At 36.3% G+C, this 25,155-nt stretch overlaps 2 protein-coding genes across 5 annotated transcripts; both read left to right on the top strand.

Annotated features, from left to right (window-relative positions):
- Positions 1–351: 351 nt before the first annotated feature.
- Positions 352–7,113, top strand: LOC113315745. Of its 4 annotated transcripts, none has more exons than XM_026564013.1 (6): positions 369–473; positions 2,405–2,496; positions 2,711–4,963; positions 5,108–5,422; positions 6,047–6,140; positions 6,232–7,113. In XM_026564013.1, the coding sequence occupies exons 3-6, from the start codon at positions 3,213–3,215 to the stop codon at positions 7,000–7,002; spliced, it is 2,931 nt and encodes a 976-aa protein (XP_026419798.1). In that variant the 5' UTR covers positions 369–473; positions 2,405–2,496; positions 2,711–3,212; the 3' UTR covers positions 7,003–7,113. The 4 variants fall into 4 exon arrangements, 2 of the variants coding, with proteins under 2 accessions (XP_026419798.1, XP_026419790.1); XM_026564005.1 differs by having other exon boundaries at positions 2,707–4,963; XR_003342954.1 differs by lacking the exons at positions 2,405–2,496; positions 2,711–4,963; positions 5,108–5,422; positions 6,047–6,140; positions 6,232–7,113 and adding exons at positions 775–1,051; positions 1,141–1,210; positions 1,312–1,534 and having other exon boundaries at positions 352–639.
- Positions 7,114–19,599: 12,486 nt separating this feature from the next.
- On the top strand, positions 19,600–22,028 carry LOC113336656 (auxin efflux carrier component 5-like). Its single transcript, XM_026582304.1, has 5 exons — positions 19,600–20,485; positions 20,569–20,654; positions 20,742–20,899; positions 21,024–21,100; positions 21,807–22,028. Exons 1-5 carry the CDS (start codon positions 19,809–19,811, stop codon positions 21,877–21,879), a joined length of 1,071 nt encoding a protein of 356 aa, XP_026438089.1. The 5' UTR covers positions 19,600–19,808; the 3' UTR covers positions 21,880–22,028.
- The last annotated feature ends 3,127 nt before the right edge of the window (positions 22,029–25,155 follow it).

Genomic DNA, 25,155 nt, shown 5'->3' with positions numbered 1-25,155 from the left:
ATGTAACTTCAATATCATATATGGTACCCCTTAATTAGAGTCTTTGGCTGGGTATAAATTGATGGCCCCTAAATTCTTTCGGGTGGCCCCTAAAAACGCGGGGAAAAAAAATGTGATTCACTACAAAAAATAAAAAATAAAAAATGCTTCAAAAAATAAATCTAAAAAGAAGATATTTTGCCCAGGTAAGAATTTACTACGATCCATCCAAGTACCAACGCTCCATGTGGGTCTCTTGGATAACTGAACGGTTTAGTAACTATGGAGCAACTTATTATACTAAGTTTGGCTACACCATGTTATAACCCAACGGAGTCTCCCATATGCCTAGTTTCTAGGGCTTTCATAGGAAAAGGAAAAAATGGAAATCTCTTCTTTCTTCTCTGTTCTTCCGTAAAATAAAGAAAACGAAATCGAAATCGATGATGAATGGGTAAGATAGGTAGGAATCAAAGACATTCTGCTGATTTCAGGTATGATTCGATTAGCTATGCGCTTAATTTTGATGAAGGTGTTTCTGATGATATGCATCCTGATTATTATCAAGATCAGTTTCCTATGAGAAATTTTTCTTCACGATTACCTGCTTCTCCACCGGATACTCCATCCCCAAAATAGTTAATGTCTTCTGAAAAATATGTATGGAATTTTTTATTTTTTATTTTTTCTGTGCAATTTGGGATAATCCGCTGTTAAAATGTGCCGGTGAAAATATATACCGCCGGTGAATGGTGCTTGTTTGTGTAATTTCGGTTTCGTTTTCTTTATTAACAGTTTGAAAGGGTTAGGAATTGGGTTCCGACTTTCGATTTCTAAAGCAAGTTGGGAAAATATTTCGAAACAGCTGATGAAGTGCTGCGAATTTGATTTAGCTTGGATTTCTTATTTTAGCTTGGTTTCTCTTTATAAAGTACTTGTCGTCCAAGCATGTACACCGTCATAGAGAACTATAAATACAAGCATTCATGAGGAAACCAAGCACAATCAAATTCGTCACATCTTCTTAATTCTTTAGACGACTTAAGGTGATACTGAATTCAAGTATTTCAAGGTAATCGTTTTGTCCGTAGTATTTCAATTATTGATTAATCATATTTGGAAAAGGGTTATTAGTGTTGACAGCTTTTCCTTCACATCCAGGAAGAAAAAAGGTAGAATTTTAATGGGCTGAAGAAGAAGGGATAGAGACGAGGAAGTGTTGCAAAGAAAGGTTAGTACTCTTATATTATCAACGATTAGCCTGGAGTTTTCAATCACATTTTCCCCTAAAAATTTTGATAAAATTAGTAACTGTTTGTTGTGCAATTTCAGTTTAGGGCTAACGATAATAAATTCAATTCGTGCCGGCCGAGACTACTACTGGAATTGAGGAAAGTTGACTACTAGTGGAATTGATGCAAGTTTTTTTTGTCTGCTTATGTATTTGTGTAACTTTGTAATGATGTGTTGTTTAATTTTTGCACTTCGGTGATTTTTAACATTGAAGGCTTACTTAATTACTTTAGATTTCCATTTTAGAATGAAATTGCTTGATCTCCGTGGATCTTTTATTAGTTCTGAGTCTTTATCACATTCTTAAGATTGAGTTATTGAGCTTGACCACCTCAATATTTTTCTTGTCTATATATTCTATCCACGTTGTAAACAACAGCAAGTAGCATTCGATCAACATAAAAATCCGAAAACAGAAGACCAATTCCAAAAGTTCAAGTTAATGGTAAATATTAGATTTCAAAAAATGATAAACTAGCTAGTGTGCTACACAATACACACTACACAGACCAATCGATCAGGGTCCTATATTAAACATGTCGAGACGATATAGAGTTGTGTGCCGGTCACCAATTCATGATTCAGCCTTTGCCATAGTTTATCATAGTTTATATACTGTCCTATATTCCCTCATGTCCGTGAAACATTTATCATAGTTTCACACGCAAACACATCACATCAACTGGAGTTGAGGCAAGTTTTTTTTCTTCTGCTTATGTATTTGTGTAACTTTGTATTTATGTGATGTTTAAATTCTGGAAATATACTGAACTCATGCTTGATCACTTTTATGGAAGTCAGATCGGATAAGACTCTTGATTACTTTGGTCATAATTTGTTAGTTAGCTGTTTGTGGATTTAAATGTATGCTAGACCAATCTAACTATACAGGCTCCCTTGAATAATGATTTGGAAAAAAACTAATGAAAAGTTGTACTTTAAAAAATCCTAGTAGCTCTTCGAGGCTCACAACTCTAGGTTTTGCCTTATCTTAATCATCTCTATCTCGTCTGCTCGCCGTTCCGTTATTCTGATTATGATTATGCAAGACTTTATACTTTATCATCTCTATCTGACTAAGTATGATTACTATTTATTACTTGTGTGTCTAAGCAGCTGTCTCTTGATGCAGGGTATTGTAGAATCACTATTCTGGCTCCAAGGGCCTGCTGTAAGTTTGCTGGTCAGGATCTTTCACTGGTATAATAAAGCAAAGAAACCATGGTAAGTACTTGTTTTACTACCACTCTTTTACCTCTATGTGTTGGTCTTATCTCCAACACCATATCTGCACATACATACATACATACATACATGCATGCATGCATGCATACATACATACATACATACATACATACATACATACATGTTCTTTCTGCCCAGGTATGCTAGCATGTGTTTGTGATACCTTTTTTTTTCCTTTTTGAATTGAAGATAGATAAAAGTTGGACAGAGGATCCCGACAAATTGGGTAAAAAGTTTCGGTCAGGTGTTGATTCCTTTATTGGGATGACCAAAAATCATCTCATAAGAATCAAAAAGGACAAGTGTTGATGCCCTTGTAAACAATGCTTGAATGGAAACGACCCAATTTCGTTAGATTTTGTCAAGAATCATTTGCTTAAATATGGAATGGCAGTTAGTTATAGATATGCAATATGGTATGATCATGGAGAAGAAGACAACCCTGCATAAGATCAGTCAGCGTCAAGTTCTGTCAATGTCCATAATGATGAAACAACTTTTATTGGGAATGAAAATGAGGCTATACTTGAGATGTTAATAAAAATATTGAATCCTTAACTTCTGATGGGAAGGATGGAGGGGAGAAAACTAGTGAAGCTGATTTAGCCATATTTTTCGCATTATTAGATGAAGCTAAGCAAGAGCTATATCCTGGTTGTAAGGACTTTACGTCGTTAACATTCTTGGTAAGGTTAATGCATATCAAAGTTCTTAACCGCCTGAGTAATAAAAGTTTCGATATGCATCTGGAGTTACTTAAAAAATCTTTTCCAAAGAACAACAGCATTCCCAGTTCATATTATGAAGCTAAAAGAATGTTGAAGGGTTTAGGATTAGGTTATGAGTCAATTCATGCTTGTAAAAACGATTGTACTTTATTCTGGAAGGAGTATGAAAAGGAATACAAATGTCCGGTATGCAGTGAATCTAGATACAAGTTTAATGACGGTAAAGGTAAGAAGATCCCACACAAGGTGCTGCGTTATTTTCCTTTAAAACCAAGACTGCAGAGACTGTTTTCGTCAAAACTCACAGCTCGTGACATGAGATGGCATAAGGGAAGACATGTCGAAGATGGTGTTTTAAGGCATCCAGCTGATGCTGAAGCATGGAAGGATTTTGATGCGCGGTATCCATGGTTTGCGGCAGAACCTCGTAATGTGAGGTTGGGTCTTGCTACTGATGGGTTTAATCCATTTGGAAATATGAGCAATGCGTATAGCTTGTGTCCAGTGGTGCTGATGTCGTACAACCTCCCTCCTTTTAAGTGCATGAAGCAACCTTTTTTCATGATGTCATTACTTATTCCTGGACCGCAAGCACCTGGCAATGACATTGATGTGTATTTGCGCCCTTTAATCGATGAGTTAAAAGAGCTGTGGGATGTCGGTGTGGAAACTCGTGATGTCTCGATAGGAAAAGATTTTTGTATGCGTGCAGCTGTGTTATGGACCATAAATGACTTCCCGGCATACACTAATTTATCTGGTTGGAGTACAAAAGGGTATCTCGCCTGTCCCGTGTGTAATGATGATCCTCCTTCACAGAAATTGAGAAGCAAGATAGGTTATTTGTGTCACCGACGGTTCTTGAATCCTGGTCATACCTGGCGAGATAGCATACTTCATGATGGACATAAAGAAAAACGGGATACACCGGAAGAGAAAACAGGGGAGCAACTGTTGCAGCAAATGCAGAATCTTGGGATCAATCGTTTCGGAAAACATCCGAGTTACTCAACTAAGAAAAAAAAGCGTTCCATGGAAGAACTGATCTGGACGAAGAAGAGTATCTTCTACAATCTTCCATATTGGAAACATCTCAAAATCAGACATAAGATTGATGTTATGCATGTGGAGAAGAATATATGTGATAACATTGTCGGAACGATGTTCGGTATTGATGGGAAAAACAAGGATACAGAGAAAGCTCGGTTAGATTTGGAAGATATGAACATTAGGAAAGAATTGCATCTACGGCCTAAGGGAGATAAATTCGAAAAACCCCCAGCATGTTATACATTAAAACCAGAACAAAGAAGAGATTTTTGTAAGTTTTTGAAGTCGGTGAAGTTTCCAGATGGTTATGCGGCTAACATATCGAGGTGTGCTAACATTGCAGATGGAAAGATTCATGGTCTGAAAAGCCACGACTGCCACATCTTGTTACAAAGACTTCTTCCTGTTGGAATTCGTGCTTATCTTCACAAAGATGTGTGTACTGCCATAATTGCATTGTGTTACTTCTTTCATGATTTATGTGCAAAGACTTTGACTGTGAGTCACCTGGATAAATTAGAAAAGGATGTTGTATTGATCCTTTGTAAGTTGGAGCGAATATTCCCACCGGCATTTTTTGATGTGATGGTTCATTTGGCTGTTCATTTGCCACGGGAAGCAAAACTTGTTGGACCAGTTGGATATAGTTGGATGTATCCAATCGAAAGGTATTTTACTTGTTTTTAATGCTTTTTCTAGTGTACAGAGCTCTCAATCATGTCATACTGCACTTATAACTTTTCTGTAATGATTTTTTTCTCAATAATTATATGTATAATTACTGATGTTTACCTTCTTGTATACACATCAAGGTACCTAGGAACACTTAAACGCTACGTGGGAAATAAAGCGTGCCCAGAAGGTTCAATTGTAGAGGCCTACATCATTAATGAATGCTTGACATTCATCTCGATGCACTTCACCAGAACTGAAAGTAAATTTAATAGGAAAGAACGAAATGATGATGAATTAGATGGCAGTCTACGACACCAAGGAACAATATCTGTTTTCGCTCAAAAAGTCCGACCAAATGGCGCTACAGAAATAAAGTCATTGTCACCAGAAGAACGAGATCAGATACATTGGTACATCCTTAACAATTGCGAAGAGGTGCAGCCTTACATGAAGTAAGTAAAACTATCAAGTTGTTTCTAAGATTATTTTCCGTGGTTATTATGTTTGCACATTAGTTCCGAACTTAGGAGCATGGCTTAGGACCTAATGAAGTGGACCTCTATTCGATGTTGTTCGTAAACATGTACACTCTTTCGTATTTATTCTACGTAGGTTGGTAGATAAATTCCATATTTTCTTTGTAACCTCAGTTGTTTAAGTAGTATCTACCAAAGTGATATCTCAATATTAGTATTTGGTCACTATTTTGGAAATTTAATCATATAATTGGGTATGAACATCTTTTATTTTAATATTTAATCTTAACTGAAAGAACTACTTATAGCGCCAGTAGTCTCAGACAATAGTTGAGCATAATAGTTGAGCCATAGCGCCAAACACGTTTATTACTTGTAGTTGAGGCAGAGACACTCGGTGTGCCAAGTTTATCGGTGTTTGTTTGTTTTTGTGAATGTGTGTGTATTTGTTTGAATGAGTTCAGAGTCCCATGCTTTTATTTAAAGAATGATTAAAACAAGTGTAGCTCATGGAACGAACGTTTCAGAGAGGGACTCCACTGGAGTGTCGTATGTGTATTTCAGATTCTATGCGATTAACTTTTCTGTTTTAAAATATAGGGAACACTTGAAGAAGTTGAAAGAAGAGACGAATAATGATAACTTGCTGTCACAACGACAACAAAAAGAGTTTCCTGATTGGTTTAAGAATCGGGTATGTGGAAAATTTCATTGTCTGAAGTTTTAATACATTATGATCATCTGCTGTATATTTATTCACGTAGTCTTTTTCAAACAATTTGCAGATGTTTGATTTGCGTTCTATCAATTCACCGGAAGCTACTGACGAATTGTATTCAGTGGCTTTGGGGTTTGAGTTACGAGCAAACTCATATTCAGCTTGCAACCTGAATGGAGTTCGGTATCATACGAAACAACGTGAAGATCGCCGAACAACCCAAAATAGTGGATTGGTAGTTGATTCAGTATTTGAAGGCAAGAAAATTGAGTTTTATGGTACATTATGTGATGTTATTGAGGTAGAATACCTGAACAATTATAGGGTTGTGTTATTCAAGTGTGACTGGTTCGATTTGACTCCACGGAAGAAAAATCTTAAAACAGATTATGATTTGACATGTTTAAATGTGAGTAGTACGTGGTATAAGAATGACCCATATGTTATCACATCGAACGCGCGGAAAGTGTTCTACCTGGATGATCATAAATTCAGAGCAGACTGGAAAGTGGTTCTAAAGATGCATCACAGACATATATGGGATGTGCCTGAAATGGATGATGATGAAGAAGAAGAAGAAGAAGATGTTTATCAACAAACTGGAGATGTAACGGTATCATCAGTCATACAAGAAGATAATAATGTTGGACTAGATGAACTCCATAGAGATGATGTGGAGGCAGAGTTGGTAGATGCAGAGATTGTATGTGCATTTGATATTGACGTGGATGATGTTGATGTCGAGGAAGAAGATGAGACATTGGTTGATTATAATGACTCAGAGGTGGATGAGGTAGACATTGAGCCAGTTGAAAATGATACAGATTTAAAGGATTAGTTGTTTGGTTTGATAATTATTTTGATGAGAACAACAGCTCTCTATCTTTCAATGATTCAGAGATTATTTTTTTTTTCTTTTTGAATAAAGGGATTGGTTATTTTTGTTGTTGGTTGGATTTCAATATTCTGTCTCAAATTCAAAAAAAAAAATTCTAATGCAGTCTGGGAATCCACTTTCTTCATGTGCTTTTTGTGTCTTTTCTGTTTTCCTTGTGCATGGTGATCTTTTCTGTTGGCATAACTTAAGGTGCTCAAACAGCTGCTGATCCTTCCAAGTTTCCCCGGTTTAAACTTGAAATGGCAAAACACGAAATTGTTGTCCAGGAAAAGGAAGGGTCGTTGCACCCGACACACTTTTGATTCAATCTTATAGAATCAGCCTTTGGTTTATAGAGCATTATTTTCGATCCTTTCCCATTAAACGACGTAAACAAATGACGAATTGTATGTTTCCCCTAATGAAAAATTACTACGACAAGTGAATTGATTCTCTCTAATTTATTACATTATTTTTAAGTATTATGTTTTACATGATAAAATATATTGTTACCACAAACTTATTCTTTAGCAGCTACGTATTTTTTTTATCACCATAAAAAAATCTTGGTGACAACATTTCAGTAATCACTGAAATCACGAACTGCGGTGAAGTTATAGTGTCACTGAAAATGACTAAAGCGACAAAATCTAGTTCGTTGCGAATGCTCATTCTCGTGACGATTAGAAGTTGTTACTATATAAATATTTGCAACCAAACAAGCTGATGCTCACTAAAAATAAATATAGCGTCAAACATTTAGTTTCGTCACTATAAAATTAGCTAGTGACGAATTAATTTTGTCAGTATAAACATTTATTTTGTAACGAAATTTATAGATTATCACCAAAAATATTTTATGTCAATTTTTTAGCATCATAACAATAGCATTGAATGGTGACAAACATATATAATCACAAAAAATTAATTAGTGACTAGACATTATTTCGTCTCTAAATAAGGTCACTAAAAACTTATGAGTGACGAAAGCCGAGTCTCGTTGCTGAAAACCGAACAACAGTGACAAAAATTAATTTGGTCACAATAACTAAGCTTCAGCGATGAAATATTCTTCGCCGCAAAAACTATCGTCACCAAAGCCATGTTTTCTTGTAGTATGTCTTGCTCCTTAGTTTGTTTCTTAGGACCTTCTTGTTTATTAATTCTATATTGCCTTTGTATTATCTCGCAGAGGCTCGTTAGCGTGTGCTTCAGCTGGAGAGGCAAGTGGCTGATCTTCAAGAGGAGAGAGTGAATTTGGACGGTGAGATTGGTGGTATTGAAGCTCGACATGAGGAAGAGCTAGAGGCTGAGCAAGCTGAATGGATTAAGAAGATTGAGGATCTTCATGCTAATATTTACCCCGTGAAGATTAAGAACTCCTGCAAGGCTGTCCTCCAACGCGAACGTCAAAGAGTTTCTTCAACTCCATCGCCTACTGTGAACCTTGTTCAACCTCTTGTTGTAGATACTATTCCTGCATCGGCTGCTGGTGGTCCATCCGAGGACGTTGATAAAGATCAGATTACTATTGAGCAAGTTTAAAGTGTTTTCCACCTGTCTTTGGGTTTTGATGGCTCTTTTAGTGTTCTTCTCCTTCATCAGTAAATTTGTTTTGTGTTATATGATTGATAAGTCCTCATGTGTATTCTGGGGAAATGTTTAAGGTGGTGGTGGTTGTAGTAAGTCCTCGTGCTCATTTTGAGGCGATGTTTAAGGGTTCTTTTTTGGTAAGTTCTCGTGTTGTTTCCGAGGCAATGTTTGATTTTATTTGGCAAGTCCTCTTCTATTTGAGATAATTTTTAACATGTTTTCTGCATAGCTATACAGCTTTCGTGGCTTTGCCACTTTTAGAACTGAAATATACATTTTTTGTCATAGTTTATTATGGTTCTGAGGATTATGCCTGCTCATTCTTCTAGATTAATTATGGGTGACAAGGCCGAGGAGTGATCAACTCCTCGTTTGGACATGTCATCTCTTACAATATTAAATTTAGATGAGATCAAACCATCCTTATCACCTATTGGATGTCCTTGTGGATTTTAAACATTATGGTGCCCCTACCCCATACCCATGTGATTAGATGTTTGAGTCATTCTTTTTGTAGCCATTGTTTGTAGGGAGATATACCTGCCAATGGATTCGCACCTTAGCCAGGGGTGAGTCGATTAGTATTGGTACCTCCTGATGCACAAAACATCATTCAATTCGATATCATAATGGAATTACCTTAGGTCTATCTTCCATCTCGGGTAGCTTAGGTGTCCCCCGCTTCATGATCTCAGATGGCATTATCTTTAGGTCTGTTTGTCTGTCTCAGGCAGCTTAGGCAGTACCCCCATCATTCTATGGAGAATGGAAGGTGTGTCTAACACTATACCATATTTGATGGTCTATCGAGAGAAGGTTTGTCTCTGATTAATTCCATGTCATGATGGTCTTTTTAAGGTAACCTTGTACCATCCTGAGTTTATACGGAATGCAAAAAACAAAAGAAAAAAAGAAAGTAAACAAATAAAAAAAAAGGTGATAATAAACAAGAAATAAAAAATAATAAATAAACGATAATAAGCAATTGTTAAGACAAACACTCAAAAGGTGAAATTTTATTAATCTCAAAAGAGGGTTTGATAACCATTTACATGTTTAGGTAAGGTTCCATGACCTTTTACAAGTTAGCATTCAAGGTCCACTTTCATCACTTTCCTAAGATCGTGCTAGGGGTGGTATTTTTTTCTGAGATACTTGACGTTTCATGGACGTTCTAATTCTTCCCAATTGGGTTTGAGCAATCTGTATGCTCCTTCCCCCGCCTTTCCGATGATCGTGAAAGGTCATTCCCATGTAAGTGCAAATTTTCCTGATTCTTGCTGATAAGGAGCGATTTCTCGCAAGACTTCCTCACCTGGGATGAAATGTATCTTGTGGACATGTTTTTTATATTCTTGAGCTAGACTCCGACGATAATTTTCCATTCTATGTAGGTCTATTTCTCGGTTCTCTTCGATATCTAGCTTTGCTAGTATCATATCCGAGGTTAAATTCTTCTCTCATGCTTCTGTCTTGGTTGTGGGGATCATTACCTCGATGGGTATGATCGCCTCTATTCCATATGTGAGTGTGAAGGGTGACATCCCCATTGTCTTTTCGGGTGGTTCTGTATGCCCATAGGACATTATGGAGTTGTTCACATCAACTGGCCTCGTGACCATTTAGCTTCTTTTTTAGCATGTCTGCAATGGTTTTATTAGTAGCTTTGGCCTGGCCGTTGCTTTCAGGGTAGATTGGTATGGATTTGTTTTTTCTAATTTTGAAGTAGTTAAATAGGAGACCTATGTTTTTTCCTCGAAGTTTTGCCCCATTATCGGACATGATGGATGCAAGGATGCCGAAGCGACATATGATGTGCTCGAAGAGAAATTTGAAAACATCTTTGTCTCGGATATGCGTGAGGGCTGAAGCTTCCACCCATTTTGTGAAATCGTATGTGGACACGATCAGATACTTTCTCTGTTATGTCCCTTCTTGTAGTGGTCCTACAATGTCGACCCTCCATTTCGCAAAGGTCCATGGACTTAAGATCCGTGGAAGGTGCATGTCTTCTTTTTCCATACCTTTGACATTCTTTGCATCGCCGTGCCATATCCTTTGCATCCTCGTGCATGTAGGGATAAAAATACCCTTACAACTTATCCTTTTGAGCTAATGATCGTCCTCCAATGTGGTTCCCGACATTGCCATAGTGGATATCGACCAGGATGTGATGTCCTTCTTCCTTAGATAAGCATCTGAGTAGGGGTCCCAAGTAAGACTTTCGGTATAGTATCCCCTCTCTTAGCTAATAGTTCCCTGAGCGAGATACTATCTGGTGAGCATATTTTTGATCACTAGGCGGGTCACCATTGGTTAGGTATCAGATTATGGGAGTTCTCCAGTGATCCTCGGATGAAGCTTCTGGATTATATTTGTGATTAAGATCACCATATCTCCGTCAAGTGGAATTGAATGGAGTAGCACCCTCTCAACCTTTAAATTTGTCGCGTTGGGATTTTCCATCATTGAGGCGATTAAGGCTAGTGCGTCCGCATGCCTATTGTTACTTATGCATAGATACCGAAGGTGATATTTGGTATTTGTTGTATGTAACGCTTAGTTAACTACAAATATTGTTGTAGACAGGTGTCCAAGGCTTGGTACCTTCCATCGATTTGTCGTATGAAAAGATGTGAGTCGCTAGTGAGTCTGACCTCGTTAAGTCCTAACTCAATTATCAACCATAGAGCATGTAAAACTTCCTCGTATTCGGTGATATTATTTTTGGATGAAATTTGTATCCTCAAATTGTTAGGGCACTGCTCGGTTGAACTCACAAGCGTTGCTATCTCAAGCTTGTTTGTCAAGTTTAATTGTCAAAACTATAAGTCTTGATTTCTAGTATACTTATAGCTATGTCTCGGATTAGGATAGAATGTGTAGTTGATCTTTAGACTTCACGACGTTCATCGATTGAGGACGAAGAACTACTAAGGGGATCTTGTGGAACTTCATCAACTAGAGGTATGTGGAGACTTGAACTCATCTATCACTCAGAAGTCTATTTCTATTCTATCTCATATTGAGACAAAAGTCGTATAACTATATAGACTTTATATTATACACATTTGATATTTCGAGCTGAGTTTAACTCGCTTATATCTTTCTCACTTTAACCAAGTTCATCTTTTATTCTTGAGAAAGTCAACAAATGATCATGTGAAAATCGCCTAGTAACATCTTATATGATTTGTGTGAGACAGTCATTTGATATAGACTCAGAATGTTTCGTATTGATCAGTTGACGACTTGAAAATTGCTTTGAAGCTAATAGTTTGTGTGAGACATCTATTCTCTTCTTCCAAGAATTTTCAATGATTAAAATGGAGTTTAGGACAATTAACCTTTGATTGGATATAACACAGTATGCGTACTTGTATGCTAACTGTTCCAAGTATATTCCAAGTCTGGGAATTTAGTATGCATACCCGTATGCTTATTGATTCAACAGTTGAAGTCCGGGAACTATAGTATGCATACGCGTATGCGTACTGATTTCAACTGAGTTCGGTCAAGAACGACAGTATGTGTACCTGTTTGCATACTGGCGAACAAGACCAAGTCCGGGAACTTAGGTATGCGTAACCGTTTGCATACCTGAGTGGGTTAAGTTCTAAAATCAGTTAAATATATGTTTACATACTCATGAAAAAATACATTTATATAATAAGGAATGCAATCTTTGAAAATCATGACTCTAGTGTTCATGAATTGATTCAAGTGAATCAAAATCGATTTTGCTTCGATTGTGTCTTGTATACTTCTGTGAGAATATAAACAATTGAACAACTCCATAACTAGTTTCATTTGAGTAACTTGAACTAGTTGTGATTAAGATGAACAAGGTTTATATGAAAGTGTTCATGTGGCTAACTTCGGTTAACTATTGTTGAGACAACTAAGTTGTTAGAGCATAGCTCGGTCAACCTCGCATGCGTTGCTATCTCAAGCATGTTTGTCAATGTTAGTGATCAAAACTATAAGTCTTGATTTCTAGCCTACATAGCTAAGTCTGGGACTAGGATAGAAAAGTGTAGTTGAGCTCAAGGACTTCATGGCGATTCATCATACAACGAAGAAGATCTATACAAGGAACCGTGGAACTTCATCAACAAAAAGGTATGTGGAGACTTGAACTTATCTATCACTCAAAAGTCTATCTCTTTTATCTCCTACTTCTTATGAGACAAAAGTCGTATGCTATATAGACTAGATCATACACATTTGATGTTTCGAGATGAGCATTCATTGCTTATCTTTTATCTCGAAATCGTGTGTTGGTAAAACGTTTCGCTTTGATCAAGTTTATCTTCACCTAGTGACGAAAGTCATGAAACGTTTCAATCACTTTGAGAATTTCTCTGACGTAAATCGGTCTGTGAATAACGGCTACATAGCATCCTATGATAATGTCTCAGTGGTTAATATGAGAGTTTAGATTACGTAACCATGTATTCCTTGAACCGAAGTTTTCAAACTTTGTTGATCAAGAGAAATCAGGAGGATTGTGGAATTGGCTTGCCAAGTACGCGAACTGTCGGAAGTTCTCGACCGAGAATTTCTGCTGGATTTTCCAAAACTCGTTTATGTGCTAAGTCCGCAAACTCAGTCCGCAAACCCAGTCCGCGAACTGGCGGAAGTTCTCTTTCCGAGAATTTCTGCTGAGTTTGGAAAACTCAACCGGTTAACTTAAGTCCGCGAACTTGTTTGTGAACTTAAGAGGTTATGATCTAAAGATGTGCTCTGAACATGAAACATTGAATTACTAAGGAATGCTTTATGCAAACCGTGGCTATAATGTTCATGAGCCGTTTCAATCGAATCGAATCGTCTTTGTTTCAATTGTGTCTTTTGTAGTTACATAAGATCTCAAAGCAATTGAACAACTCTTTAACTATTTTATTTGAGTCAATTGAACTAGTTATGGTGAAGAAGAACAAGGTTAATATGAAATTCTCATATGGTTAACTTTTTGGATTACTATGTTGAACCAACATACACGTACACGTTTGGGCATGGTTTTCACGAACCCAGTAAACGTCTACCCAAGTGTGTGTGACAAGCTAAGTTTTCGATCTAACGGTTGAGAAATATTAGCTTGAATCTAAATCAGGTTTTCATCTAACGGTGAATAAGGATTGCTTTGTAACTAAGGCAAAACCCTGATTTGAAAGCTATATAAGGGAGACATATAGCATTATGCAAAACTAATCCCCACACGTATGTGTGCTACTAGTGCGCCCACTAGAATCGATCTCCATTGACCTTTGATTTTCTTCTTTAAAATCAGGTTAACGACTGAAATACTTCATTGGGATTGTGAAGCCAGACCGATACTACTTTATCGTAGTTGTGTGATCTGATCTTGCATCTTCTATCGTACGAGTACAATTGATTGATTGGCTTGATATCGTGAGATTTCTCCGATAGGCAAGATAAAGAAGTCACAAACATCTTCGTCTCACTGTTTGTGATTCCTCGACAATCTGCTTGTGTAGTCAGGAAGGATTGTAGAGAGGTGATTGATTAATCTAGGTTGTTCTTCGGGAATATAAGACCGGATTATCAATTGGTTCATGTTCACCTTGATTTTATATCAAAAGACGGAACAAAACCTAGGGTTTATCTGTGGGAGACAGATTTATCCTTTTATAGACTTTTCTGTGTGAGACAGATCTGTTTATTATCAAGTCTGTGATTTTGGGTTACTGCAACTCTTGGTTGTGGGTGAGATCAGTTAAGGGATCAATTGCGCAGTATCATGCTGGGATCAGAGGCGTAGGAGTACAACTGTACCTTGAATTAGTGAGAGACTGATTGGGGTTCAACTATAGTCCAGTCCGAAGTTAGTTTGCAGTAGGCTAGTGTCTGTAGCGGCTTAATACGATGTGTATTTAATCTGGACTAGGTCCTAGGGTTTTTCTGCATTTGCGGTTTCCTCGTTAACAAAATTTCTGGTGTCTGTGTTATTTATTTTCCGCATTATATTTTATATAATTGAAATAATACAGGTTGTGCGTTTGTGATCATCAATTGGAAATCCAACCTTTGGTTGTTGATTGATATTGATTGATCCTTGGACATTGGTCTTTGGTACCGTCCAAGTATTCCTTGTATTTGATAAAGACTCGCTATTGTTTTTAGTTTGAGTAAAAATCAAATCAAGAGAGATATATTAACTCCTTGAGATACTTTTATCTAGATTGAGTCTGACTATCTAGTTGATTCTCTAGAAAAGTATTTCGGAGTTAGTCCATACAGATTGCTAAGCGAAATATTGGGTGGTGTTGTTAGACCCCCGCTTTTTCATAAGTGTACAAGTTTAGGCACAGTTATCCATATCTAAATGAAGGTACATTTCACATGAGTGTAATAAGGTAAGACAATTTAACAGTTGAAAGATATTAGCTTGACTCTAATCAGGTTTTCATCTAACGGTGAACATTGAATGCTTTGTTACCAAGGTAACATTGATTGCAAACACTGATTTGAAGACTATATAAGGGAGAACTCTAGCATCTGGGAAACCTAATCCCCACACCTCCAGTGTGGTACTAGTTGCGACTAGAGTTGATTCTCCTTTAAACTAGATTTTTACTAAAACTATTATAGGTTAATGACTTGAAAACTTTATTGGGATTCTGAAGCCAGACCCAACTATTTTCTTTGTAGTTGTGTGTTCTGATCTTACTTTATTCTATCGTATTGAGTACTATCTTCTCTAAGATTTGCTCGATATTTAATCTCCGATAGGTAAGATAAAAAGTAATCACAAAGCTCTTCGTCTCATTCTTTGTGATTCCACAATATCTTGTTTCGCTACCATACAATTAAGATTATTGTAAGGTCATTGATATTACTAGGTTGTTCTTTGGGAACATAAGTCCGGTGTATCAATTGGTTCCTGTTCACCTTGATTTATCAAAATACGGAACAAAAACTCATATGTATTTTTGTGGGAGACAGATCTATTCAATAGACTATTCCGTGTCAGATAGATTTGTTTATCAAGTCTTCGAATTTGGGTCGTAGCAACTCTTGGTTGTGGGCGAGATCAGCTAATGGAATCAAGTGCGTAGAGTCTTGCTGGGATTCATAGGCGTAAGGACGTGATTGTACCTTAATCAGTGTGAGATTTGTTAGGGATCAACTACATTCCAGTCCGAAGTTAACTTGTAGTAGGCTAGAGTCTGTAGCGGCTTGATACACTGTGGTGTTCAAATATGGACTAGGTCCCGGGGTTTTTCTGCATATGTGGTTTCCTCGTTAACAAAACTTTTGGTGTCTGTGTTATTTCTTTTCCGTAGTATATTTTTTATATAATTGAAATATCACAGGTTGTGTGTACTTCAATCAATTGGTAAATCCAACCTTTGGTTGTTGATTAAAATTGATTGACGCTTGGATATTGGTCTTTGGTACCATCCAAGTTATTTCTCATATTGATCCGTCTCACGGATTCCTATATATTCGATTACAGATTGATTTGAGAAATAGAGATATAACTCTTGGATATATTTTCCTTGATTGAGTCTGACTATCTAGTTGATTCTCTTGGAATTATATTGGAGTTAGCCCATACAAATTGCCTAAATGAAATATTGGGTGTGGTTGTTAGACCCCCGCTTTTCCACAAACTATACACAATTCTTCGGCATGTCGGTGTCGTGAACAAAACCATTTCGATACCTGATCCTTCGAAATTACAAGATCCATCGACAAATACTTCCTATCGTATCGGGTTTTCAGAGCGAAGTAGCTCGGGTGGGTCATCCATATCGTTCTCCATTCCGGGAATATCCTCGATTTTATCGGTCTCGTCAAGAGGAAATTTCGTCCAGGAAGTATGCCGTGACTTGGGATTTTATCGCCTTTGAGGATGATACTTAACTCCAAATTTTTTAATTTGTACTCCCTACTTAGAGATTCGTCCCGCTCTGTCGGTATTATCAATCACAGATTCTATAGGAGCCTTGGTAATGACTGTAATAATGTGTGCATGAAAATATGTTCGCAACTTTTAAGTCGCATAAACCAAAGATAGTACGGGTTTTTCAATCTTTTTATAGTTCTTATCTACCGGAGTCAGAGTTTTACTGATGAAATAAATGAGATTTTCTTTCCCTTCTTCTATCCGAGTTAGCATAACACTGATCGGTGTGTTTGTGGCTGAGATCCTCACCTGGATTAGGCTTTTGTAAGATGGGTAAGGAACACTAGTGGAAAACAACCATTTTAAGATAGTCCGATAGTGTCGTTTTAGCTAGTTATAAGACACTTTCAGATTGTCGCTAAAAGTGCCATAGATTTAGTGTCTTTTTCTGGAACGACACTTTCAAGTTGCCCCTGAATTATGATGCTTTTAATATGCCGCTAAGCAAGACATATATATTACGTCGTATATTTAATTTATTTTAATATTAAAAATATATGACATATCTGGTTGGCTGACTGAGGTCCTTCTGACTGGGCTGAAACAATTCTGATTCAAATTCAAATTACACTATATTTAAACTCAAATTACATTGAAATTCAAATTAAGTTACTAAATTTCAAATGACAATTCAAATACCAATGAAATTCAAATGACAATTTAATATTAAAATACTAAAATTCAAATTCAAATTCTATGTAATACAAAATGACAACTTCATTACAGTCAAATGTGCTCATAAATTTAGTCCAAACTCATAAAAAAAAGGATTCATCTACTAATTAATAAGTTCAAGGTTTCTTGAAGAGAAGTGATACAAGTCCTAAAAATTTCAACAATTTCAGTCATTATGACCTTGGCACCTGCTTGCTTGAGAACAGAACTGCAGAAGCACAACCTTTTCCAACATTTCTTTATCCAACAACAACAACGATCTTTCCATTAACCATCACATTAGTGACCCTCATGATACCATATGGAATAGAGTGACGACATCCATAAAGATATCGAACTACATTCAGAATACGAGTAGAATGTCAGATATTATATGCTAGTTATAATTCTAAGACCTTATCTGACTTGTATTACGTCATAGATTAAATTAATTTAGATAGTTATAATTCATATGCTCGCTAATACAAGTCGTATCTAAGTTTTAAGGTTCTAATAGTGGAAATAATAGGTAAACATGAATACAAATAAGATTAACTTCAAAGTGGAACGAATAGGTAAACATGATCTAGAACTTTTACTTGCCTTATTCTTCGCAACTTTCATTTGGAATTGCACAACTTCAGGTTGCTCTGTGAACCTTCGAGGAATAACACTGTGAACTAAATGCACATGTAGCTACAAGGGAAATTCACAGCCTCAACCATTGAAGCTGGTCTCTTTAGCTGCAAGGGAAATTCCACAAGTGAGGTCCTTCAACTCTAATACTTTTTAAGCATCTTCAAGACTTTCTAGCTGTGAAATCGTTTAGATCATGCTGTGTCCGAGATCAAATCGTCAAGTTTAGAGGAACCAATAGAAAAAAGAAAGAACTTTACGTAGTGTTTTGAAATACTTTTGATGGGAGGTAAAGAAAATATTTACACCTCCCAATTTTTAGGGCCAAAATGTGGTTGCATAATTCTTGCTAACCACACACTTGAGGATCTAACGACTAACAAAACATTAATATTCAAGATTCAAAGCAAATATAAGTAGCAATGAACATGAAAGTAAATAAGAACACAATAATATAACGTGGTTCGGTCTTTTAAACCTACATCCACGGTGAAGAAAACTAAATCTTATTTATGAGGGTCTTACCCTTTGATGAATTACAAATATCTCTCAAACTTCTAAACTCTCTCTTTCTCCATTTCTCTTTCTAGATCTCTTTGGAGTAAAACCATTCAAGATTACATGTCCATTTCCTGATACATGGACTGATATTTATAGGTAAAGTAGGCTTTTAAAGATATGATAAGGTGCTTCTGGGCATATGATGATATGGTACATCTTATTCATCGCTCGGACTAGTTCTTTGATGTTCTCCTTCGAGGTATGTCGCGCTACTCCTTTTTTCGGGTGTATCGTATTCATCGTGTTGTTCCCTTTTTGGGCAGCACCATTTATCGCCCTTCATCTGAGCTTATGACACGATGTACCTTCGTCTACAGCTGTATCGCATCTCTTCTGATTCTCATTAAATGCACTGTTCCTCTTTTAGACTTGACCGTCAGTATGATCTTATACATGTCCTTCATGAGGTGAAACGATAGATATCTTGATTCTGGTGTAATCACCTTTAGGGTATTTACTCGGTGCATCTTTCACGCCTTCTTATCATGTGATCACCTCCTATGATGCTTACACGTGATGATCGGGTATTTTACCCTCACATCATGGTCTCCGGCCGCTGGTTTAATCGTCCTTGAAATATACTCCTTAATGAGTTTTTTGGATGTTGAAGATGAATATGTTAAAATATGCTCCTTAAATATTATTTTTTATTATTATTGTATTTTTTTAATATATAATGGACTTTTACCTGGCTGCAAGTAGTTCAGTTGATATCTATGTATACCAAACAAACCCATGGACCGCCCCCTGTTTCACGAGGAGTGGCTCATTCTTTTTACTCCACCCAGAAAAAGAGCGTCCATGCGCATAAGCTGTAAAGCAGAAAAGTATTTTGGTACCGTTTGTTTTTTTGACAGCAGCCAACATCCTATAAATAAATGCCTACATGTTGCGAAGCTCGTCAACATGCAGTCACCCATATTGAAGCTGTCTTACTCTCTCTTGCGCCGCTTTGTATTACACAGACTCCGATTGGAGCGTCGCCTCTTTCTACAATTGTTTTTGATTTTCATTAAGAAAAAGAAATATTGTGTACCAATGAAAAGCTCAGCTATTAATTGTGGGAAGCTCAGCTATTAATTCAAAAAAGCAAACTAAGGATATGATTGAAGTAACTATTAATTCTAAAATAAGCTCAGTGCTACTAATTTCCTGCGCACACGGAATTGCGGAAAGTGCTACCAATTCTCCAGTTGACAACAACTCCATTTTGTGACCATTAATGACTATATAAGGCATAGAGTCATACTTGCAAATCATTCCCAACGATTATATCTATCACCCCGTTATTTTCTTCTATATATAAGTTGTGTCCAAAATAGTGCAAATCGAATTCCCACCTTCTTCTTCCTCCTCCCATTACATAAATATTCAAGAACCCTGAAAAATGATGATCGGAATGGGTGATATATACAAGGTTGTAGTAGCCATGACACCTTTATATGTTGCATTAATTCTAGGCTATGGTTCAGTAAAATGGTGGAAAATGTTTTCTCGCGAGCAATGTGACGCGATTAATAAATTCGTTTGTTACTTTACTTTACCACTCTTCACATTCCATTTCACTTCTCAAGTTGATCCATTCGGATGGAATTACAAATTTCTAGCTGCTGATGCAATATCCAAAGTCATAATTGTTATTGTTTTAATTGCATGGGCTAAAGGAAGTAGTAACGGATGTTATACTTGGTTAATAACAAGTTTCTCATTATCAACTTTAACTAATTCTTTGGTCGTAGGAGTTCCCATGTTAAAAGCCATGTATGGTGATATTGGAGTTAATATTGTTGTTGAAAGTACTGTCTTCCAGGGGATAGTCTGGTTATCGGTTCTTTTGTTCGTTTTAGAGATTCGTAACGCAAATGATTCTTCTTCGAGTGTAAATATTCTCGATTCTCAGATGGTTAACGATTTAGAAAGAAATGACAATTCGGCTTCGGTTACTACCGTACCTAGTAGACCTTCATTTTTGTCTATGATGAAGACTGTTTGCGTTAAGCTTATTCTTAATCCTAATGCTCAAGCCAGTGTCATTGGCATCACTTGGGCTTTTATCTCAAGTAGGTATATATTATCATTTCATACTTCTAATAATTACAGTGCTATTTTAACCTTCGGAATTTACTAAGATTAATATGAATTAGCAGGTGGCATATCGAAATGCCGATAATCATCGAGCGATCCGTGTTGATTATGTCGAAAGCAGGAATCGGCTCAGCTATGTTCAGTATGGGTAAGAAGGATGAAACACGGTTTCGTAATTAATTATGTAAGTGTGTACTTTACTTAATTTAATTAATTTTTTCTTTTTTGTATACAGGTCTTTTTACTGCACTGCAAGAAAAAATTCTGGCATGCGGGGTGCGCTTAACGTTGTTCGGTTTGGTATTAAGGTTTATTGCAGGACCAGCTGCCATGGCAATGGGATGTTTGGCCGTTGGCCTGCGCGGTGATGTTTTGCGTGTAGCAGTTGTCCAAGTACGTGTCTTTATTCATTGCGATTAATTTTCCTGCGCACACTATCTTTGCCATTAATTATGCTTAAGAAATTACTTTTAGTTGGTTTCTATTTCACTGATGAGGTTTATTTCCATTACTGCAGGCAGCTTTACCACAAGCAATCGCATCGTTCATCTACGCGAAGGAGTACGGGTTGCATGCGGACGTGCTTAGCACTGCGTGAGTAAATTATATTTTTATTTGTTTTGATTAAATTAAAAAGAACTCTATTTTAAAGGAGCAAAAAGCAACAAAATTAAGGTGTGTTTTACCAAATTTATCGCACAACAACAACAGATGACGCTAATTGGGGAAAGTTGTAGTATAATCTTTTGGTAAAATCATTTTAAACAACGGAATCATATTTTACTTATAGCATCTCCAATGAAATATGGGTTTTAAAAAATATTGATGCCACCTAGGATTTTAGAGATTCTTAACAAAAAATAGCTCTCTAGTCAAAATTTAATATAACGTGGAAGTTCGAGTTCGGAGGAGAACATGGATTTTTGGAGACTCTCATCCATACCACGTCATCAATTTGTTATTATTTTAATTAATTTTTTAGATTTTGTTTCTATAAATAAGCGACAAGTATATCAAAATAGATATAGATACAACTACCACTGGAGATGCTTATCAAAAAAAGATTTAGATTCTATGCTATTAAATACCTTTTTTTTAGGTCTCCACATATGATAAATGCTCATACTCCATTGGAGATGCTCTTAGTATATCACATATATGAACCGTTTTACATAATGATCTAACTTAAAAAAATGTGGGAACCAAAATGCAGCTGAAATTTCTAAACTAGATAATAAGAATTATATTTTGTGAAGGAAATTCTAATTCTAACATTGTGCTTTTTTGTTTTGTTTTGTAGGGTGATAGTTGGAATGATCGTTTCCCTACCTGTCTTAATTGTTTACTTCATAGCTCTGGGTTTTTTTATTTGACAATGTTTTTTTTTCTTTTTGTTACCAGAGGTTTTAACATTTCCGGTTGGTGTTGAGATGTAATCTACGTGGCATGTAATAATTGCGTATGTAATGTAACTTGGGTATGAGAACACTTAATGAATGTGTTTATTCATATTAGTTTAAAACTTTAATTAGCATTGAAATACTCACGATTTAAAGTTTCATTAAACCATCTAATTTCTTCAAGGTTTATTATTCTTGGTTCCTGATGCCAATTGAGTCTGAGCATGTTCGAGTCTACTATATTGTATTAGTAGGATGACAAATTAAAGTTGTTCCACTCAATGGATTCAGTGGAAGGTTGAGTGTTCGTGGTGAAAATTTTGGTGCACAAAATCTAATGCTTCATATCTCATTTTCATACTTCAATTCTCAATTCTCACCTAAAGTCAGTCCTCAGTACGGTGTTAAATGTCTTGTGTATTTAATGATGAAGCTGAGTTTCGATGTTTAACCGGAATTGATATTGGTACTGACTTAGAAACTAGAGTTCTCTTGGTTGAGTCCGCATCCAATTCTGAGTGTAGCCTATAGTTCTTTATCTTTTCCTCTTGTTCAATTTCTATCTTAGATTAGGTTTGTTATGTGAATAAATATTCCAAAGTGTGGCTGCAACTCTTGCTTCTTCACTATTGGTTAGTTTAGTTTTTTCTTCTTCTTCTTTAGCTAGTCCATAACCCACCCCTGATACAAAATGTGCACCACTACCATAATCTGTTACTTTGACCACCCCTGCACAATGACCCTAAAAAAAACCTCGTGGCTCAAAAAAAAAAAATTTATGATCCACAACCTGCATCATTGTTCAAGAGCTACTACTTTAACCCAAAATTTACCATGTGACTTAAAATTTGCTTAAAGCCAATGCATGTAGCTCAAATATATTTTTTTTATTGGAATGGAGGATTTTAATCATGCACAAAGAATTTACATGTAGTAAATAAAAAACACACTAATAAAAAAAAGAAAGAAAAGAGAAAACTAAAAGAAAAGCTATAGCAAAAATAGAAAAAAGAAAAAACTCAAAGTCTAAGAGAAAAAAAAACTCATACGCTACCCTAAGTCAATTTTTGTTCATCGGGATTGATTGCACCATAGCCAGTAACGCTGCAAATCCATAGTTGTTGAGCTCTTGAGACACCGTTATGTAATAATTCATAAGCTCGTCCACGATATTTGACCCGTCAAGAAACGTTTTGGCCGCTAAGGACTTGATTAATTAAATATGAATAATAAATTGATTATGAAACTAGTATTATTAAAATAGATCTTAAAATTTTATGCGAAATGGACTACTTGAACAAATTGATTGGATACCGGACGAAAATGATGTGGCACTTGAAAAACTGATGCGCCAAGGTTTGACTAAGTCAACCAACATTGACTTTGGCTTGACCGTGAAAGTCAAACTGTGTTTGATCGCACCTCTAAAAACCAGTGGACTTCTATCTAATGGAAGTTTCCCCTTAGTAATTTCCTAGACACTAAACAGTAAAACCTTTAATGGAATTTTGAAATAGAAGTTATCACTTCTTTTTTTATACTCGTGTGTCACCTAGTTTTATTTCGGAAGAGAGGTGAAGAAGACAGAGAGCTGGTAAGAAAGAGAGAGAGAAAAGAGAAAAAGAGACGGGGAGGTGGAAGAGAGAATAGAAAATATCAGAGGTAGAAGATGTGGGTATATTATTCTCGTGATGATGATTAAATTTTTGATAATCATAGTGTCCGTGATGTTGGAGAGGAGTTATCCAATTTATCAAATCAAGTTAGTCTTTCTTAACAACGGTGGATTCGAAGGATAAACCAGTAAATTGAGGAATATAAGGTAGGCGTGGCTTGTCATCAAAATAGGTGGGAATTCTAGTAATCTTTTTGTAATCATTAAGTTACTTCCATCAGCTAGCATGATGTGTTTTTAATATTTGTGGGCATGTTTGAATGCATAATATGCGCTGTGTGGTTTCCCCGCATTGAGTGTCTGTGATTCCCCACGGATTCTTGCTAAGTTTAGTCGGGCATTGCTACGTTGTTTGAATATTATTTTAGTAGGCCGGATTTATCCCGGTTTAATATTATTTAGTTGTCCGGATTTACCCCGATGAATATTATATATACTATATATTTTGGGGGAGTCATTATGTGCATATTATGTTTGTTTGTCCAACTTTCTGGTCTTGATGGTAATATTCTGCATCATGATTTGGGCGGACACTTCATGTGGACGATGTTATAATTAATGGTTGGGGTTATTCTTGCGTCGTCTTCTCCAATGAGTTTGGCGAGGTTACAGTGACACTTGCTTTTTGATGCATAATTTACTGAATATGTTACTTCATTATTGTCTTTTCCATTGACGTTGCTTTTAGAACTGTGAATCATGTTGGTGATTTCTTGAGTGTTACTTTGCTTCCACTGAGCACCTTGTTGGGATGATGTTCGCACTCGTTTCCACTTCATTTTTTCAGTTATTAGAAGAGATGTTGTACTGAAAATATTAGTTTCCGTAGCTTAAAGCTGTAGTGAATTAGAGATGTATCTTTTATATATGTTTATTTTGTTTACTAGTAAACAACACATTATCATGATAATATCATTCAAGAAATTTTCCACACATTATGAGAGAGGTTTGGCTTTTGTTGTTGGTGCTTTATGGAATTATGATTCTTAAAATCGATAATATAAATTTGATGTTCCAATTTAATTGTAACCCTCGTAATTAAGCAGGTTTAATATTTAGAGCGTCACTTAAACAGCCCCGTCGTTTTCAGCTCCCATAAACCTTCATCAGGCCATATCTTGACTACATTCATCAAGATCACAGGGACCTTTTACCATATACCATTAACCCCAGAAGACACCATTGCCAACATCATCATCAATTCCACCATTAACTCAAAAATATATCCCATAACTCAAAGTTACTTAATGACATAAAATCTTCGCTTCAATTCATATAAAAGATCTACACAGCAATAATAGGGGCCAAATATTTTCTTCTTAATAATTATTCTCTTTATAAATATTTTTTTTTAAAAAAAATTAGGCAGAAAATATTATAGCTGCTTAGCAATGCAACTCTCGAGTGTGTTTATTGTGCTCTCTCTAACACTCATCCCAGTATTAAAGCTCTAGATCATGAACCACGGGTTTAAGTGTCTCAAACTCTTAATATTTACGCCATCATGGATTTTTCGGTGGAAAGACGATATAATTGACCTGTTGATGAAACCATGGACCGCCTTATGTTTAATG

This window comes from Papaver somniferum, chromosome 1 (genome assembly GCF_003573695.1).
Source record: "Papaver somniferum cultivar HN1 chromosome 1, ASM357369v1, whole genome shotgun sequence".
Classification (NCBI taxonomy): Eukaryota; Viridiplantae; Streptophyta; class Magnoliopsida; order Ranunculales; family Papaveraceae; genus Papaver; species Papaver somniferum.
The sequence above is the reverse complement of the archived record's forward strand: the minus strand, read 5'-3'. Positions and strand labels throughout refer to the sequence as shown.